General features: G+C 47.8%; 1 protein-coding gene and 1 pseudogene across 1 annotated transcript in view; both read right to left on the bottom strand.

Moving 5' to 3' along the window:
* Window positions 1-14,271, bottom strand: part of LOC123369841 — a 52,834-nt pseudogene that overhangs the window by 1,677 nt on the left and 36,886 nt on the right.
* LOC123369844 (serine/threonine-protein kinase pim-1-like) overlaps window positions 10,402-14,271 on the bottom strand; it is a 9,028-nt gene continuing 5,158 nt past the window's right edge. The window contains exon 2 of the mRNA XM_045015861.1: window positions 10,402-10,683. Within this exon, the coding sequence (XP_044871796.1) occupies window positions 10,526-10,683 (158 nt within the window). The 3' untranslated portion in view covers window positions 10,402-10,525. The remainder of the gene's footprint in view (window positions 10,684-14,271) is intronic.

Genomic DNA, 14,271 nt, shown 5'->3' with positions numbered 1-14,271 from the left:
TTGCAACAGAGTCAGCGTGAGGATAGCACCGGCAGGCCCAGATTAGCTTGCCTTTGCTCCAAGCTCTCCCCACAGCAGGCCTGTGGCAGGCACTCAGGGCTGGGCTGCACGAGGCAGACAAGAGGAGGGAGCAGGTCACTTTGCTGCTGCTCATCTCTGAGCGCCAGAGCCTTCCTAGCACTGCAGCTGCCCCACCCCCACCACTGGTGAGGCTGTGCTGGGGGCCTGCCCTAGGGCAAAAAACAGGGAGGCTGGGAAGTTTTAGTCCTACGTACCTGGTAGGTGTCCCACAGGCGGATGGTGCAGCGCAGGGGGAGCTCCCTCATCAGCAGATTGTTCATCCAGCGAAAGGCAAACTGCAGGTATTCGACCTCATACTTCCTAAAGTGATTGTGTACCTGCTCTGAAACAGCACATTCCATTACACATCTGGATCCCCATGGGGCCCAAGGCTCTGTGTGCTAATGCCCTGCCCCTCAAAGCACTCTCAGGACCAATCCCCTCCCCTGTCCAAGTTCATTTCAACCCAATCCCCTATCGCCATTAAACCAAGCCTCCTCCTACCATGTGCATTAAAGTCCCCTGTTCTGTTAAACGATGTGCCCCCCTCCCCCTCCCAACATGCATTTCAACCAAGTCCCTCCTACCATGTGCTCTCTGGCCAAATGAGTCTGACTCGTGCCAAACCACGCTCTCGCCCACATGCCTTCCAGCCGAGCCCTCTCCCCTGCCAAGCCATGGCCCCAGCTGTGTGCCTTCCACCTGAGTCCCTTCTGGCACCTAATCCACCCCACCAAAACCATGTCGCCTCCCGCATGCCTTCCAGCCAACCCAGCCCCCTTCCTCATCAAGCCACACCCCTCTCAACTAACTCCGCCCCACTTCCCCTCTCCAAACCAAGCCCCACTTCCAGCCCCTTCCCATGGTTTGTAGCCTCTGTTCTGATTCGGATACCCTCTGGCACAACCACTGGTTTATGGGAACCTCGTGGGGGAATGGGAGAGGAATTTAATCATTTCAATCAACTACTGTACCAGATGACTGGAGGATAGCTAAGGTGACACTAATTTTTAAAAAAGGCTCCAGTGGTGATCCCAGCAATTACAGGCCGGTAAGCCTAACTTCAGTACAAGGAAAACTGGTTGAAACTATAGTTAAGAACAGAATTATCAGACACATAGATGAACACTATTTGCTGGGGAAGAGTCAACATGGCTTTTGTAAAGGGAAATCATGCCTCACCAATCTACTCGAATTCTCTGAGGGGATCAACAAGAATGTTGGAGAAGGGTGATTCAGTGGATATAGTTTACTTAGATTTTCAGAAAGCCTCTGACAAGGTCCCTCACCAAAGGCTCTTAAGCAAAGTAAGGAGTCATGGGATAAGAGGGAAGGTTCTCTCATGGATCAGTAACTGGTTAAAATATAGAAAACAAAGGGTAGGAATAAATGGTCAGTTTTCAGAATGAAGAGAGGTAAATAGTGGTGTCCCCAAGGGGTCTGGTACTGGGCTCAGTCCTATTCAACATATTCCTAAACGATCTGGAAAAAGGTGTAAACAGTGAGGTAGCAAAATTTGCAGATGATACAAAACTACTTAAGCTAGTTAAGTCCAAAGCAGACTGTGAAGAGTTACAAAGGGATCTCACAAAACTGGGTGGCTGGACAACAAAAGCAGATTAAATTCAATGCACATCGGAAAACATAATCCCAACTATACGTATAAAATGATGGGGTCTAAATTAGCTGTTACCAGTCAAGAAAGATCTTGGAGTCATTGTGGCTAGTTCTCTGAAAACATCCATTCAATGTGCAGCGGCAGTCAAAGTGAACAGTGTGTCAGGAATCATTAGGAAAGGGGTAGATAATAAGACAGAAAATATCATATTGCCTCTATATCAATCCATGGTATGCCCACACCTTGAGTACTGTGTGCAGATGTGGTCGCCCCATCTCAAAAAAGATATATTGGAATTGGAAAAGGTACAGAAAAGGGCAATAAAAATGATTAGGGGTATGGACCAGCTTCTATATGAGAAGAGATTAGTAAAACTGGGACTTTCAGCTTGGAAAAGAGATTACTAAGGGGGGATATGATAGAGGTCTATAAAATCATGACAGGGGTGGAGAAAGTAAATAAGGACGTGTTATTTACTCCTTCTCAGAACACAAGAACACCAAATGAAATTAATAGGCAGCAGGTTTAAAACAAATAAAAGAAAGTATTTCTTCACACAGTGCAGAGTCAACCAATGAACTCTGTTAGACGATGTTGTGAAGGTCAAGACTATAACGGGGTTCAAAAAAGAACTAGATAAATTCATGGAGGATAGGTCCATCAATGGCTATTAGCCAGCATGGGGAAGGATGGTGCCCCTAGCCTCTGTTTGCCAGAAGCTGGGAATGGGTGACAGGGCCTAGATCACTTGATGATTCCCTGTTCTGTTCATTCCCTCTAGGGCACCTGGCATTGGCCACTGCTGGAAGATAGGACACTGGGCTAGATGGACCTTTGGTCTGACCCAGTCTGGCCACTCTTATGTTCTTATCATCAAACTGCAGGGGGTGAGAAACAAGAGGTGTGTACAGCATGACCTCCCCCTCCTGCCTTGCTCCCATTTGGATCTCCTCACCACCTACCATCGATCCGGCTGACTAGCTCCTCCAGTGCTTTGACCTTCTTCTGGATCCCTGGCTGTGCAAAGGTGTAGTTATCCTGCAGGAAGACAGTGAGAGTCAAAGGCAGCAGCTACTGTAGTGAAAGCATCCTGGGGCTTGGAACTAAGAGACCTGCTCTCCTTCTGCCTGCTCTTGGGATCACTCAGATCAGCTGTCACACTTTTGCCAAGAGTCCCTGGATGTGAACTGTCCAGGAGACAGTGAGTTTGGGGTGGTGGGATCCTCTGCTCTTGAATTCATTTCCCTGTTGGGGAAGCTTGCTGCCAGACCAGGCCCAGTGTAAGCCAGAATCCCTGGAAAACATGAGCATTAGGGTTTTGCTTAGTGAGCAGGGCGGACTAGTAGTTAGATATACAGACTGAGAATCAGGAGACCTGAGATGAAATCCTGACCCTACTGGGCCTCGTGCTGTAGACTTCCATAGGACCAGGCTTTCCCGCCTGGATTCTATTCCCAACTCATGCGGTGACTTTGGGTGAGTCCCTCAACCCCTCTGTGCCTCAGTTTCCCCATCTGTAAAGCAGGGGCAATTTTGTAAGGTGCTTTGAGATCCCTCAACTGGTGCTAAGTGGTAATTACTCTATTTTAAGTGGAAGGTGTTCGACTTTGATGTGTCTCATTGTGTGTTTTGTTTCTTGCTACATACAGGGGGCTCAGATCACAAGAGAGCACACTTGAGAAATCTCGAAATAAGTTAATTTGTGTCAGGCTGCAAGGAAAGCAATCTTGAGCTTACAGAGCAAAATTCCTTTTTAATGGGGACATAAATAGGCAGAGAAAGAGAGAGTACTTAATTCTCACTTTGTTAGGAAGGTCGATCCTGATAAAAGAGGGGAGTGTTTTTAATAAAGGAGACAGAGGACATCTGTTACTGCCACTTGTAAGTCCATGTGTCTTTCTGGGACCCTGATCAAGGAGGTCCGCAGGCCTCTGTGGGACCACAAGCCAAGGAGGGAGGGGTAGAAGTCTGCAGCTCTACGGGGCAATGAGAGGCAGAGACGTGAGGAGCCGCACATGTCTGGGGAACAAGATGCAGCATGTTTACTGGGGGACAAGAGGCATGAGAGATCGGAGAGCATACGCATGGGACAGTTCCCATCAGAGAGGAGGGGTGTTGGATGTGGGAGTTGGCGTGTAGGGAAGTAGGATAGCAGCCAACGGTTGCACAAGCCGTTTCAGAAGCCAGGCTAGAAGGGGGTCAAGAATAAACTCAGCACAACAGCCCTGTGAGGAACAAGAGGGGACTAGACACAGATTAGTGACTTGGACAAGGCTACTGAGTAGTCAGTAGCTGAGCCAGGATTAGAACTCGGAAGTTCCTGGCTTTGAGTCCCCAGCCTCTAAAACTAGGCAGGATTCAGCCTGTAACCAGAGGGGTTAGGTACAGGGAGATCACTAGGAATGTCACTCAAGTTGGGGGTGTGGCCTGAAGGTGGAACAGATGGCGGACACTGGGACTGTTATCTAAGGGGGGGGGGGAGCAGAGAGAAATCTGCTCAGGCCCATTTCCCGGTGCACTTACCTGTATGCCATCCAGTAGTTTGCTCATACACCAGAAGCTGTCAGCTTCGATGCTCCGCAACACATCCTGAGACAGGGTCGTCACGTCAAAGTTCTCCACATCCTCTTCTATAAAACAAAAGGGGGAGAGAATCCAGAGGACGTGTCTCCAAGGGTGTGGTGAGAGGAGGAGAGAGGCCACGTGAGCACCTAGTATCTTAGTCAGGATCCTTTAATGTGGAGGGATGCCGGGCTGAGTTCCCCATAGTGCCACCATCCTTGCTGCAAACACATTTATGTGTCCCTGCTTTGAGTCACTCTTCTGCAGCTGGGATCAAGGGGGAAAGGGGTGGGTAGAACTGGTTCATGGCAGCTCTGGCTTCTAGAACAAGATCTGTAACAAAACTGTGCAGCACAGCGAAAAATCAGCCTGGGAAATCTGGAAAGCCCAGTCCCCCAGCACACGGAACACCACGCTGCCTTGGGATCACCTGTAACACAATTATTCTTTGCAGGGCGGTAGTGCCTATAAGCCCCAAGCACAGATCAAGACCCCGTTGTGCCAAGCGCTGCACAAACAACGCTTGCAATTTAACAGTGCTTGTTTAACACCTTGACAGGGCAGCTCCGCCCAGAGCTGCAGTCCTGTTCTGTAGATAAGCCAGTACAGACGCTCCAATGGCTGTAGGCTTCCTCACCAGCTCTGGTGCTACTGGCTAGAACTGTGTATCCAATCATCTAGCAGGCTGCTAGGTGGGTACCAGAGGCCTACAATGCACAACATACCACCCCCAGGCACCACATCAAGGTCACCACAACCAGTGAGTCACTTCCTTACTTACAAGTAGGCCTGGCAGAATTCGATTTTTATTTTTGAGAATACTGAGGTTTATTTGTAAGCATTTTCATCATAAACTGTCACCGCTGTGGGAAATTGGGGGAGGGGGTGGCGCCAAACAATAATTATTTAATGACAATAGGCATTGAGATTCCAAAAGTGAAAGCTTTATAACCATTAAAACCTGAAGCGTCAGCATCACATGTCAGAATATACAAAATAAATATCCTTAAATCAACAAATCACATGTGTTTTGACTGCTCATTTCCTAGCCCATTTGGAACGAGCCTAATTCCAAAGCCTAATTCCCTGATTTTTGACTCTTAAGTTCTCAAGCCCCTTGCCTAGTTGTACATTTTGATTATTATTAATGGAAATATTTTTTGTGGGTTTGTGTGCACTGAAATTGACGTTTCTCGATATTTACTAATAAAAACCTGATCCAGCTAAGCTTACTTACCACTTCCTTTGAGAGTGCTGGTGGTGTATTAAAGCAGAGTCCCTAAAGCCAGGCCCGCAGGTCCAAGAGAACCAGCTGTCTCCTTGGGTCAGTGAAACAGTCTATCTGGAAGCTGGGTGGGGAAGATCAAGGAGACCAGGCTGGGAGGAAAAGCCTGTCCAATGGGGTATTTTCGGGGGGCAGGGGAGTTGGCCCCATTTATAGTCGTAATCCACCCCTGGAGGCCGTGGGGATGGCAAGATGGTCACACAGCGACTCCCTCTGTGAAGGTAGGGGGTTTATGCCCTAATCCAAGATGAGAGGTGCCCGAAGAGAAGCACACAGCATAGATCTAAAGCCTGGGATTCAGATAGGCATGAGGAAAACGCCACCAGACACTCAAACCTTGCGTTCCTTTGCAAAGGCAGAGAAGGGGCTCCCTTGATTGCATATTTGATCTGGGCTTGGTTCCTCCAGAGGCGGCTTGCAGCAGTTTCTCCTTGGGCTCCTTCCTACTACACTGATTGCCAAGCCAGAAACCCCGGAGCTTTAAAGGCAGCAGAGACATTACCAGCATGCCAGCTCTCTGCGTTCAGTGGCGGTTGCCCTGCTAATAGATCTGACAGCTAGTGGAGAAAGTGCTCCTGATAAGGGCTGATTTTGCTGTTAGAACTGAGCAGGGCGCTAAATGTTGCCCACCACATGCAGCCACCAGAAAGATAAGGACAGGCCACTCGAGCTCACCCGGAGTTAACTGCTACTGAGCAACTGACCTAGTTCTCTGAAGGCAGGTTAAAGGGGTGGAGAGCTTGAGCCCACAGGAAAGTCAGCAGCCCTGGGATGCAGAACAGACAGCAAGCCCTATGTAGGGAATTCAGGAAGGGAGGGACCCAGTGACACTGCTGCTTAAAGTCAGAGTGCCTATCACACCAAACAGCTTCACACCCCAAATCAATTCACACCCCAATGACATGCACCCCCCTCTGAGGTGGAGGGTAGCAGCTGTTTAACAGGAAGCAGCACCACAGAGCAGCAAGGGGAGAAGACTGCTGTCATGGCAGGGGAGATTTCAGGTACCTGGAATTTAATTGCCTGAACTGGAATTTGGCTGAGACACCAGGGTCTTTAATGATGCAAAACAATCAGGGCCTTGATCCTATCTGGAAGAAGGTAACTAATGCCATAAAGGGAACAGCGCCATCTATTGGGTCACCAGCCACCACATGCGGCAGAACACGGGTTTGCCTGGGAGGCTGCTGTTCCAGCGCTAGTCAAGCCTGATGCTCCTTCGATTGTCTGAGGAGATCACAACCCAAGTTATCCTGTCTCCGCAGGGGAAACCTGCTGTTTGGCTGAAGTTTCATAGATTCCAGGGCCACAAGGAATCATTGTGATCTAGTTGGACCTCCTATGTAACACAGGCCAGAGAACTGCCCTGAAATAATCGTTTGAATCAGAGCAGATCTGTTTAAAAAATATATTCAGTCTGGATTTAAAAATCGCCAGTGCTGGAGAATCCATCACAACCCTTGGTACTCTGTTCCCCTGGTTAATTACCCTCACTGTTAAAAATGTGCCCGATTTCCAGTCTGCACAGAACACCATGTGACCCCAGTCTTCTGCCTAGGCCTGACAAACAACACCCCACTGCTCGCTCGCAGAAAGGGTGTGTTGGATTTATGAAGGATTCATTCGGGCACCAGGCACAATCTCATTCCTACAGGAGGGGCATGTGGGAGATGCCCGGCTCTCACAGTCTACTTCCTGTAGGCCTGATTTCTGCTCAGTTTGGTTCTGTGTCTGCACAGCTGTCGTTCATGGTTTTATGGAGGAAAAGGCCCACCGAGATGCACCATGCTTGGCTATGGAGCCAGCCTGCCAATGGCCCAAATGCCATACATGCAGAAACCACTTGAGACCTGAATGCTCCCAAGGTACCTCCCTCTGGTGACCCTGTCCCTTCTAGCACCTCCCCTCATCAGTATCCCAAAATGCCCTGCAGGGTGGGATGGGCTCTTACTCCAGGCAGCAGCCTGGTCATTCTGTCCACTGCCCTCCCCTCAGATCACTCCCTTGCCCGGTACATGCTGCTGCTTCTAGGCAGATGGGGAGTGGGGATGGGCAATGACACCTGAACAGTCTAGTCTCCCCACCCGCAGTGCCCAAAGCCAGATGCTCCTTCAGTCCACGCAAGTACTGATGACGACAGTGGTGTGCTGTGCCCTCTATGGCTCCTTTAATCTGAACAGCTCCAAGCGGCTTTTCCCACAAGTCACCCTGCGCCCCTAGGAAACAGGGAAGCCTCATGACCCCTCAGGCTACTGATGGGCAAATGGAGGCAGGGAGAAGTTAAGTGACTTGGCCACAGTCACCCAGCGTGTCGCAAACAGCATTAGACTCCGTGATTTGGGACTCCCAGTTCCACCTCCCACTCCCTTGCTTTCTTGTTCAGCCCACCTACAAAGAAAAATTAACTCACTAACACCTTTCCTCAAAGGGACCTGCAAGGGCTGTACAGAGGGGCTCTTTACGGATGGGGAAACTGAGGCATAGAGCAGCAAATGACTTGGCCCAGGGTACACAGCAAGGAAGTTGCGGTGCAGGAATAGAACTCCTATATCCTGCTGCTCATGCTAGTACTCCAGACCCATCCCTAGAAGTCTCTAGGCAACTCCGGTGCTCACTTGGTGGCAGGCACCTTGCTGGAGATTAGCAGCAGCAAATGGGTAGTGCACCGAGAGGGTAAAATATTTCCCCAGGAGGCTACAACCAACAGGGTTTTTAAAAGAAATGCACTGTGCAAACAATGCTTGCAGTCATTGCTCCATTTTTTAACATTACACAGCCCCACACTTGAACCAACAGCCTAGGTTTTAGACAATGCCATGAATATTACAGCCAGGTGGAGCACGCTGTTCCATGCAACCCGCAGGCAGACACCCTGAAACATAACAGTTAAAGAACAGATCCTGGCTCCACCAAGGTAAAGCAGAGTTTTAAAGTTTGCCTCTCGGTATGAACAGTAACTTGTGCAGTGCTGAATCGAACAGCAGTCGCATGCAACATGTGGGCACTTTAGTTTAACGAGGGGAAGCCCAGCATGTTTGTGCTGAAGAGTGTGAAAAACGACCTAGTTCTCCTAACCTGGACACCAAAAGCCCCCGTGGCTCTGGGCCAATCACAGCCTGGCTGCTGATGGTAATAGTACTTAACAAATCAGACATCCGTAATAGGCAACTTTTAACAATCCCTTCACGGATGTGAAGCATTACTGCCTCCAGAGCCCGCCACACAGGATCTGTGTTACTGAAACACACTGTGCCCCGACATTGATGGTCAGCATCCAATGTACCACGTGCATGGGTAACATATTGCATCATCAATATAGCGCTGATGTTTACCTGCTTTATTCACACACCACTAGGCACGAATGGAAACAGTATGTAGATATTTCGTGCCTCGGCCATACACCTTTGATCTCACAGTTCAGTGAAGAGGGCTGCCAGAGATGGCCAGGACCAGGACACTGGACAGCGCACAAGTTCAGCTACAACACTGTCAGCTGACGCCTTTAACGGGCTGAACCAAAACGCTGCATGTGAGTGAGACAGCTTTGAGGACATGTGAATGCAAACTTTGTGGTTTGGGCTGCTATCTCTAGCTGTAGTGCAGGCTCTGAGAACCGCGCGCGTTAGTGGTGCTCTGGGCGTTCGGATCACGTTAGAAAGGGTCCTGAGTTTTGACAGCGTCGCTTCTTTGCCTTGTGAAATTGGCAGTTTTACTCCACCCGAAAGAGAAGGGGTCTCAGGTTAAGTCAAGTGATTCATTTTTATTTAAAACTGCATGTATAAAAAAAATCGGATTTGTGACTTCCCCCGTACAAGATTAACTATTAAGAAAAGCAGCAGACTACACACTGATTACATATACAGGCTTGACAGTGTTGGAGTCCAGGGTACCTTCCCCGACAGTTCGGCAAAACCAGTGCTATATACACATGCGCACGTGACGTCCCTCCCCAGCCCAGACAAATACCGGTGGAAATGCCTTTAAAACAACTGAACACACGCATGGAAGAGGAACACCGGCAGCCGGAACTATTTACAGACAGCTGGGAAGCGGTCGGCCACTCCACACAGTGGTGAGACATTAACAGAGCATTCTAAGAAGGGAGTGCAGTCGGGGGGGAGGGGACCCCAACTGGAAACCAGCTCAGCAGCTATGGAAGCCAGGCATGGGCTCTGAACCCATGATTCATAAATAAATAAATAAAACATCCTACAGGTTAGGACATTTTCCTTAACAAACAAACAATAACCCAAACCCCTGAAAATAAGTTAAAACAAAAGAGTAAAAACGTTACCATTATAAACTACAATCCTCTGTACACCAAGCTTCGCTCCTGTATAATTCTGTACACATTTACAGCTCTATTGGGTTGCATTGTTTGTGCCTCTGTGAGGACGCCCTGGTTTCCGAGGCTCAAGGCAAAGAGCTGAGGAAGGAAAGGTCCCGCTAACAGCATACCTCGGAAACAACTAGCCAGGGTGCATTGGTTTCACCCGTGGCTGCTTCTGACCTGTTCCTTAAGAAGGGGAATATAAAATAAACCCAGGTGAATCTTGGAGAAGCAGAGGTGTAGGAAGATTCAAGTATTTCCCCCAGCACAGCCCAGATCGCAACTGAAGGCACTCAGAACATGGTGACACAGTGAATAAGACAGCTATTCAAATCAGTACCTTCCCTCCCCCTCCACAGCCAGTTTCCCCAAGCAAAACGTTCTTGCTAATTCTCTGGTCCTCGCTCAGTTCATATTCCAGGACTCAGCAGGTCAGGGACACTCACAGATGTGCCCATAAGACATCAAAAAAGTCTACTGGCAAGACATCAAGTAAGGCAGGACCGAACGAGTTCAAGACCAGTCCACCTGGGATAGATGGTAACCTCCAGCCTTTCCGAAGATTCTCCAGTTAGCTGAGCTCTGGAATGAGATATGAATGTTCCCATGTAACAGGTAGACAGTCACTGGTGAGAGTTTTCTTTTTACACCCAATGGATGAGAGGAGCTGCTATTTGCCAGACTCCTGAATTAGACTGTGCAGGTGGATCTCTGCTGTTTTCTGTGGCAAGAGGACATCTTGCATCCAAGAATGATTTAGAAGATCTTCAAAGGATGGCCTGTCGGAGGGCCTCAAGGCAAGACACCATTTAATGAGGTGCTGGCACTCTGGGGAGAGAAAACAAGCAGTTAGTGAGAATGCGCTGCCGAGTAATGTCTGTGAAGCCTCCAAGCCTCCCTATTTTAGCATCTGCAAGTCTGCTTTGGGATGTGCCTTTCTGGCTTCACAGGACAGATTACCACGGCTGTGGCTAGGTGTGGTTCCTTAGTTACTCCCCTCACCCTAGTATGTGGGTGAACCAGCTCCCATCTTTGGAAGGAGACTCCGAAAATACACAAGAGACCAAATTTGCAATGCAAGTCCATGAGCAGCCCATCCTCCCCTGCCACTCGTACCCAGGCTAAGAGCAAAAATCAACTTTCCCTTCCCCAGTGAGATGATTAAACCTGAGAGCTACTCAATTGGTTTTGTCATTTCCACCTTCTGTAAGACTGCTTCAGCAGCCAGCTGCAGTAGCCACATTAAAGACCCCAGCAAGTGGCAGGAGAGTGAAGTGCTGAAGTGAACTACCACGGTGAGCTCTGAAGCAGCTGTCTAAGGCAGAGAAGAGAACGGGGTCCCCAGCACTTTGCTGGGATTCAATAGCATTAAACATCTCATTGAGTTTAAGACAAGAAGGGACCACTAGATCACAGAATCATGCCTTGCACGTCTCACTGGTTGCATGAAATGATGGTAATGCACTTCTATGGCATCATATTATCACGTTGTCAGTGTGGCATTCAGGCTAAGCAACTTTAACACAACAAAGTAGAGTACTCACCTGGAGAGACCCTCTGTCGGAAGTAGACCTGGCCTCTAATAATCTCCTCATCATGTTCAAAGGGGATATCCCCACAGACCATGTCATACGGCAGGACCCCCAGAGACCAGACGGCTGCTGACCTGCCGTGATACTGGTGATAGCGGATCCATTCTGGGGGGGCTGTACACTCTGGTCCCTGTAGAGAAGATTAGAGGATCATTGGTTAGGAGAAATATTTCATCTTTTACTCTAAGCAGAAGAAATCAGAGTGTCGGGGACTCGAACCCCAACAGCGAAGTTCGTTGTCTGACCGCAGTGAGACAGGCAACACCAGCAAGGTCCGATCAAAAGTTCTTTATTGACAAGTGCACGTATCAGTAAAGAACAGCTCGTATCCGAAAAGAACCAGCCCCCTTTTTACAGCTTAGTATTAGCTTATATAGACAGTTTTATTACGTCATAAATTATTCACTTCACACAACCCATATCCCACCCCCCTTTGGTTAGTAACAAACCCTAATAACAAAGCACATCTGTCTTTCTTTATAATGTAAGCAAGTTGTGATGCCCCAGCAACTTTCTTATCAGCATAGTTGCCAAGCACCAGACACTGGAAGACAGGAGTTAACGCAGCTGGTAACTTGAGGAATGCACCTCCCTTTCGTATCTCACTTTTTTCCAGGGCTTTATGAAACATGCTGACTTCAGTCAGATTGACATAACTGGTTTTTGTGCTACATCTTTATTCAGGCCTAACAATCCCCCCTTTGTCCCTAGAGGACCAACGGGACTCTTGGGACAACAAATGATCGCTTGGCAGGGCACAACCGGGTTACGGTTTCTTCAGTTGCAGACGAAGCTTCAAATCGCCTTCAGGGGTAACAGTTCATTGGTCTGGGGCACTGACTATAAATCAGTTAGGTATACCAAGTGGTCTAATGTCCCAGATGTCTCGGTAAATAATTCAGTCCCACACGCCTCCTCCCCATGGACCCGGCAGGATCTGGTATGTGGGAGCCCACACCCACCCTAACCGGTCCAAATGCTTGGAAGGAGCACTGTGAATGTCCACACTTCCATCCAGAAAGTGTCCAAGTATGTCTTCATGACCACAGATCAGATGGTACTCCTGTGTGTCTGTAAGGGCAGTGGGCCAAGTCCAGTGCTCAGGATCAATTTAAACATACTAGATCCCACTGCAATGCCTTTCCAGCCTCAGTGATATTTAGTACCATCTCTGTCAGTAACTTCTGGGTCACAGAACTAAGGGTGGAAATGACATGTAACTCACCAACTCCAGCCTGTACTTAAGATAGCTGAGCATCAAAAATAAGTCTAGTGGCCTTTTCTAGTTGGCCCAATTTCTCATCATTTTCTTGGCCTTTAAGAATATTCCAAATGGCAGTGTACCATTGGCCCCTAGACCACAGGGACTTGGTCAATTCTCTTTCTTTCCAGAGGAAATAACCCAGGCCCGCTGTTGTGCTAATCTAATGGCAGCCCCTTGTGAGCAATCTGGGTATGTAAAAGCGATCTGAAAACTGGATAAGGACAATGCTATTCAAAATGCAATGAGGGAGGGCAATACATGCTGAAGGAGTTATCCAAAACACAGGGCACAGCCTGTAGAATAAACCCCAAAATCCAATTAATACCACAGTTCCAAACATAAGTCCCACAAATTTCTTCCTGCCAGTGTGTAATTGTTTGTTTCTTCACCAGGGTCAGTTCTTAATGTTCTTTTTGGTCAGGAATTCCTGGACTTTGGCAATGTCAGTGGAGTGAGTGTTTTTTCTTCTTTCCCAAAACAGATGTAGTTTAGCATTCTACAGGGAAGAGATGATGAGTACATCACCCTGTAATGGTTTTGCTTCTTTTAGAAAAATTCAAAGGCACAATAGATTTGTCCGTGGACAAGGGAGAGGTTCAACCAGCACGTTACCTTGTCCTTTTGCCATGCTGTTCAGAAGCACAATAGAACTAGAAAAAAAGAATAGGCTTATCATCAGTAGGAGAATTCTTCTGAGGTGGAGGGGTCTTTTTGCAGAGAGAATCCTGGGTCCAAACAGTCAGTCTTTGGCACTTCACAGCGGTGTTGGTAGTCAGCAGGACTCAATACGGGCCTTTCCAGCATGGAGCCAAGGCAGTCTTTCGTTGATGGAGCTTTATGTAGACCCAGTGTCCTGGTTCCAAGGGGTGGGAGGGCTGCTAGGATCTTTGGGTTGTTTCTTCTTTACCTGTGAGAAAAGAAACCTAACACATTGCATTAGTGTCTTTGCAGAGTTTACAAATTTTATAGCTGCATGGGCAAATTTAAGTCCCCCCCTTGTTCCTTTTGAGGGTTAGCCAAGTCTTAGCTGTGAGGAGTGTCCTTGAACAAAGTCAGTGTCTCAGCTTTAAACTGAGCATGTTATCTATTTTTTTTTTTCAACTTTTTTTTTTTTCGCTTCCCTTCTCAGCTTTTTTTTTTTAACCTACAAAAAAAACTTTCATGTTTTACGTATACACCTGGTGTTAACAATGAACACATACACATTGCTGTTATACAGTACATTAGTCTTATCTAACATATGCCACATATACCATTTCACTAAAATAATGTTATTACAGAACTTGAGAACAACAAACCAAGACAAGCACACCCACTTCGATGAGTTCATTTAATACAAACTGTAGTCCAATAGCTTTCCACCATCCCCAGCCCTCTGGCTAGAAGTCTGAGGTAGCCAGAAGGATCCCATGTACAATATGGGGAGTGGGTTAACTTTCCATGCCCTTGCTTTCAAAGACTGTTAATATGCAAATTTCAATAACAATTGTCAATTAAAAGGTTTGGCCAATGTAGTATCTTTCTCCTACTTAAGAAAATGTATAAGACTTTAGTATATCA

Source organism: Mauremys mutica, chromosome 4, assembly GCF_020497125.1.
Source record: "Mauremys mutica isolate MM-2020 ecotype Southern chromosome 4, ASM2049712v1, whole genome shotgun sequence".
Lineage (NCBI taxonomy): Eukaryota > Metazoa > Chordata > Testudines > Geoemydidae > Mauremys > Mauremys mutica.
The sequence above is the reverse complement of the archived record's forward strand: the minus strand, read 5'-3'. Positions and strand labels throughout refer to the sequence as shown.